Raw genomic sequence first — 5,495 nt, 5'->3', positions numbered from 1 at the left:
GTCTATTGCTAATTCACACTTCAACCGCATCTCCAAGATTGTGTTGTGACCAGCACAGTGACCCTCTTGCAAGGCTACGTTGTTTCAAGTAGGCTTCCTATACGTTTATTTAATTTTTGGATTTGGTTTCTTTCTTTTTATTTGCCAAGATAATCTTTCATATCTGTTTTACAGTTTATATGATATTAGTAGTTTTTCTATAATACTGTTTCTCATTAGATCTCAATTTTTTAAAAAAAAAAATGCAACCAGTCATATTATTATACCTAATTCTTATTGGTTGGTTTATTATTTATTATTTTTTTTTATAAAAGGATGGAGATTAAATAGATTTATTTACGATTAAAATTCAAGGGTATTACTATTTTTTAGTATTAATTTTATATGTAAATAATATTTATATGTTATTTCTCTCCTTTATGTATTGTAACACCTTAATTCTCTTCTATTTTTTTTATAGAAAAATTTATTTGGACCCACATTGAGGTGTCTTGGATTCAAGGACCATGAATTATTTAAGAATTTCCCATTCCTTACATAAATTCTTCTCTTAAACAAAAGGAAAATAGATATATTGGACATATCACCACCTCTCTCTTTCACACACGTACACACAAAAGCTAGCATTCATTGTTGAATGCTGAATTTAGCCCTGCTGTAACTCTTAGCTCTTCTTGGTCATCTTCTAGTTTATTGCCCACCATATATTGATCACAACGGCAGATGTTAAAGTAAACAAAAAAAAAAGATATCTAGAAAAACTAATTTGGATTAGTGGATAAGACCCCCTTAATCCTCTCCAATATTTAAGGTAAAATTCCCATCAAGTGAGACCTAATCTCCCTCTAGATAAGGGAGAAAATTTACCCACTAAATCTGAGCCTAATCCTTCAACTTGGTTACTGATCTCCACTATAAACAGGCTGTTTGGTTGAATGGGTTCTCTACAGTTTTGTTCTTTTTCTTGAACTCTATCACTTATAAAGTTTCAAGTTGAAGCTATACAAGTATTTGATTCTCTTAGTTCTTTTCATTTATATGCATAGATAGATATTGGGTTGTAATAGCAGCAGCAGCAGAAGCAGCAGTGGTTGATCAGTAGTGTTCTTCTTGCAATATTCATTCATGGACTGCTTGAGAGAAATGGAAGGCAAACAAGCTCATGATCCAATATTCATTGACAATATGAATAAATCATCAAAACGTTGTGTATGCGTCCCTGGTCCGTTGATCGTCGGGGCAGGACCCTCAGGGCTAGCCGTGGCGGCTTGCCTGAAAGAAAGAGGCGTCCCAATTACAGTCATAGAGAGATCCAACTGCGTAGCCTCTTTGTGGCAGTTAAAGACTTATGATCGCCTTCGGCTTCACTTGCCAAAGCAATTCTGCGAGCTTCCTCTCATGGGGTTTCCTACTGAATTCCCAACTTACCCTACGAAGCAACAATTTATTGACTACTTAGAGAAATATGCAGACAAGTTTGATATTAGGCCGCGGTTCAATGAGACTGTGTCACATGCAGAATTTGATCGAGTTATTGGTTTTTGGAGAGTGAGAACTGTGGGGCCAAAGGTGGAGGAGAAGGAGTATGTATGCCGGTGGTTGGTGGTGGCCACAGGAGAGAATGCAGAGGCGGTGGTACCAAATATTGAAGGAATGGGAGAATTTGAAGGTGATATAAGGCATACAAGTTTGTATAGCAGTGGAGAAGAGTTTAGAGGGAAAAGGGTTTTGGTGGTTGGATGTGGGAATTCAGGAATGGAGGTTTGTTTGGATCTTTGCAACCATAGTGCCAAGCCTTCAGTTGTGGTCAGAGATACAGTGAGCAACTCTTCTTTAACCTTATTAATTGTCTATTTGCCTCTCTCTCTCTCTCTCTCTCTCTCTCTCTCTCTCTCTCTCTCTCTCTACGCAATGTTTTCTCAGTTCAATTCTACAAACTATGTTTTTTTTTTTTTTTCAATATAAAATACCCATAATCTTGTTTTTAAAGTCTCTTAAAAATTTCACTCCTATAAATAAACAAATCATATTTTTTTATTTTTTGAAATTTCTAAATAATGCCAGTGAGATTTTCAAGCAAAACTCACCTCAAAACTCTAGCTGCTTGGCCTAATAATGTACTAATTTCAGGCGGTGGATTCAAGAAAGAAAATATAGCGAGAATGTGACTGAAATATAAAAAATAAACAAGCAAAAAATTTTGCTTCAACTTTCACTTTCTTGGTATTCGCAAGAATGCGAGAATCATAAATTATGAATCTTTGTTTGCTTTACCTCGAGAAGCATGGTCTCCAGAAGAGAAAAGACCTGGCGGCTGGAAGGAAGTAAAATTAGCCCATATCATGTTATTAAGATTTTAATTACAAATTTGTGAAATGTGGTGAAGGTGCATGTTCTACCAAAAGAGATGCTCGGAAAATCAACATTTGGGCTGTCGATGTGGTTGCTGAAGTGGCTGCCCATGAGGGTTGTCGACGGGCTGCTGCTGATAGTGTCGAGGATGATGCTTGGAGATACAGCAAAATTGGGATTCGAGCGGCCGCAGTTGGGTCCCCTTGAACTCAAGACCGTGTCCGGGAAGACCCCAGTGTTGGATGTTGGGACACTGGCCAGGATCAAAAGCGGAGAAATTAAGGTACTTAGTATCACTTTTCACTCTTTTGCTCTCTCAGGCAGCTATGTGCTTGATGAATCCCTTCCACTCGTTACTGTTTCAAACAATTTCATAGGCTGTTTCTCTTACCCTGGACCTATTCTATTCTTTTTATTAAAAGTTTCACACTACTGGTGTAGGTATGTCCAGGTATCAAGAGACTGAAACGACATAGCGTAGAGTTTGTTAACTGGAAAACGGAGAACTTCGATGCCATTCTCTTAGCAACAGGTTACAAAAGCAATGTACCATCTTGGCTAAAGGTAACCCTTCTTATAAATTTATGGTATTGTCTCACAAAGCTTTTCTTACATGTAAGGAGTAACATGTGGGCTTGAAATGAAATGTCAGGAAGGAGACATGTTCTCGGAGAAAGATGGGTTGCCGAGAAGGCCATTTCCAAATGGATGGAAAGGTGAGCGTGGGCTATATGCAGTGGGGTTCACAAAACGTGGAATTCTTGGTGCTTCAATGGATGCCAAGAGAGTAGCTGAAGATATCGAAAGATGCTGGAAAGCAGAAGCAAAACATTGGATGGTCTTTGCTAGGTCACTTTTGCCACAATCATCATCATAGAAGTTTTGGTTTTTGAGTTCTATATAACCTTGTATATAAAGAGAAAGAGAAAGAAGAGTTGAATTCTTTTGGAGGGTTACAGGAGATTGGAGGGTCTTTTGAGGGCTGCTCCAATAGAGGAAATTAATAAAAGTAAAGGGATAAGCTGCACAATAAGGAAATTAATAAGAGGAGACAATCACAAAAAAAAAAAAAAATTTCTTTTTGCAATTACATCTTGTAATCTTTTTTATCAATTAAATTTTGATTTTTTTAATTGCTCTAAATTTTTTTAGTTATCCTGGTGGAATTCTATAGTTATCCTGGTGGAATTGGCAACAAAAGCGTTAATTCTAAAATTTTCTCATATAGCAGGTGAAAAATCAGTATTAGTATTTGATTCCACAAATAAAGTATCAACTAATGTTAAAACAAATAGTTCAATATTTGAGAGTATTTATAGGAGAAAAATACAAAAGAAAAAGTACAATTTTATATTAAAAAAAACCGATTGAAATTATAAGGTATATTTTTGTATTTTTTTCAATGATGTAAATATCCGCTAGAAGTACTTCTGACTTGATACTTTATTTTTTAGTGGACCGATTCGGTACTTTACTTTTTAAACTTTATTCCTTAATGGACAGATTCGGCATTTTGCTTCTTAAACTTTACTTCTTAGTGAATCGATTCGGTATACTTTTTAATAAATCGATCGATTCAGTTAAAATAAGATAATACGTGCACTTATAAAAAAATAAAGTAGTTTAGTTTGTAATTGCATCAACGTCTCTAAGAGTTTGTGGGGGGACTTGAGAGACTCTATACATGTTGTACATTACCATTTTTCTCTAATTAGATATTGACATTGACATTTTAGGAGATGGGTAGGTTTTTGCTATTCATTTGCTAAGTTATATGATTGTGCTATAAACCTTTTAATTTCATCATCTCCAAGGGATTGGGAACTTACTTTAGACAGTATATAAAATTCTGATGTTATATATCTCAATTTTAGGGTAAAGAAACATGACTTCTATTGGAATACTGAATTACCATTTTCTTTTTTCTTCTCTTGCAATACAATTTTTTTTTCCCTTTTTCTCCTTGCTTGTTTTCTTAAGGGCCCTTCAGGCAGTAGTTTATTGATTATAGTAGCAGCTGCAGCAGCAGCAGCACAGGACCACCAATTTGAGCAGTTGAAGATCACCAAGATCTTATTAAATGAAAAGAAATAACCATATAGATCAATGTTGCTTTAGTTTGTTCTTTTATAATTTATTTCCCTTCAGAAATGATAATGTGTGCTTTCTGTGCTTGCACTATCAACTTGTAATTGAAGTCTGTCCACTAATGCTCAATGACCCATTTGGGTGTCAAACAGTATTAAGCAAAAACCTTTCTGAAATGTCAGCTTCCAAATTCCACCACCCTTTGAAGAAGAGCAGCAGCCCAGCATGATCAAATATTTTTGAAAACTAAAGAAGGTTTAGACCTCCAAATAGAAGGTTTGGTCTCCATTTTTAAGACATATTATAAAAACGGGGTCTAAAACAGTTTATTTATTTTTTCGTAATGAAAAAAAAATCACTATTAAAATTATAATTTTATAAAATAAAAATAAACCTTTTATGAAAGTATATTATTATATATAACAAAAATTAATTTTTTTTAAAACTATTGTCAAATTATTATATTAGTAGTATTTTTTATATAAAAAAATTTATTAAAAACAAAAAAAATTTAGTATGGTACACACCATTGTGGCTCAGTCCCAAAACAAGATAACAAAAAACGAGAAAAACCCAGAACAAGAACAAGCAAAAACAAGAAAATATCAAAATATGAAAGCAATTCAGATCATTAGGAGATAAGTTTCTGATTTCTACAAATAATTCCCAAGAGTCAAGCCTGCTTTTAACCTCTTATTTTTTATTCCACGTGGCCAAAAACTTCAAAAAATTATATCTTCAATTGTGCATTAAAATAATAATTTCATAATTGTTAATAAAATAATGTTGCCTAAATTTTAAAATAATAGTAAAATAACAATGATTTTTACCAATTTGATAACGGAGTAATTACCAAAAGCTTTGGCTCTTTTGCTATTATTTTGCTAAGACAATGAGCAATTGCCTAGGGATATGTGAAAAAGGTATAGGCTTTCCTTTTTCAGGCTGAGTGACTTGAAATAGGCAAGCAATTTTGCCATTCTTGGAATCTTCTTAATCAAAAAGCAAATTATAGTTAGAGAGAGAGAGCAAGCAGCTCTTTTCACGCATATATC

General features: G+C 34.2%; 1 protein-coding gene across 1 annotated transcript; it reads left to right on the top strand.

Annotated features, from left to right (window-relative positions):
* Positions 1-735: 735 nt before the first annotated feature.
* Positions 736-3,389, top strand: LOC122723374 (indole-3-pyruvate monooxygenase YUCCA6-like). Its single transcript, XM_043955491.1, has 4 exons — positions 736-1,818; positions 2,387-2,635; positions 2,794-2,916; positions 3,005-3,389. Exons 1-4 carry the CDS (start codon positions 1,126-1,128, stop codon positions 3,227-3,229), a joined length of 1,290 nt encoding a protein of 429 aa, XP_043811426.1. The 5' UTR covers positions 736-1,125; the 3' UTR covers positions 3,230-3,389.
* Positions 3,390-5,495: the final 2,106 nt, after the last annotated feature.

This window comes from Manihot esculenta, chromosome 3 (genome assembly GCF_001659605.2).
Source record: "Manihot esculenta cultivar AM560-2 chromosome 3, M.esculenta_v8, whole genome shotgun sequence".
NCBI lineage: Eukaryota > Viridiplantae > Streptophyta > Magnoliopsida > Malpighiales > Euphorbiaceae > Manihot > Manihot esculenta.
Note: the sequence above shows the minus strand (reverse complement) of the source record. Positions and strands in the feature narration are given on the sequence as shown.

Coding starts and splice junctions, on each gene's coding strand:
- LOC122723374 (XM_043955491.1), top strand. CDS start 1,126: ATGGACTGCTTGAGAGAAATGGAAGGCAAACAAGCTCATGATCCAATA. Junction 1,819..2,386: donor CAGTTGTGGTCAGAGATACA/GTGAGCAACTCT, acceptor AATGTGGTGAAG/GTGCATGTTCTACCAAAAGA. Junction 2,917..3,004: donor ATGTACCATCTTGGCTAAAG/GTAACCCTTCTT, acceptor ATGAAATGTCAG/GAAGGAGACATGTTCTCGGA.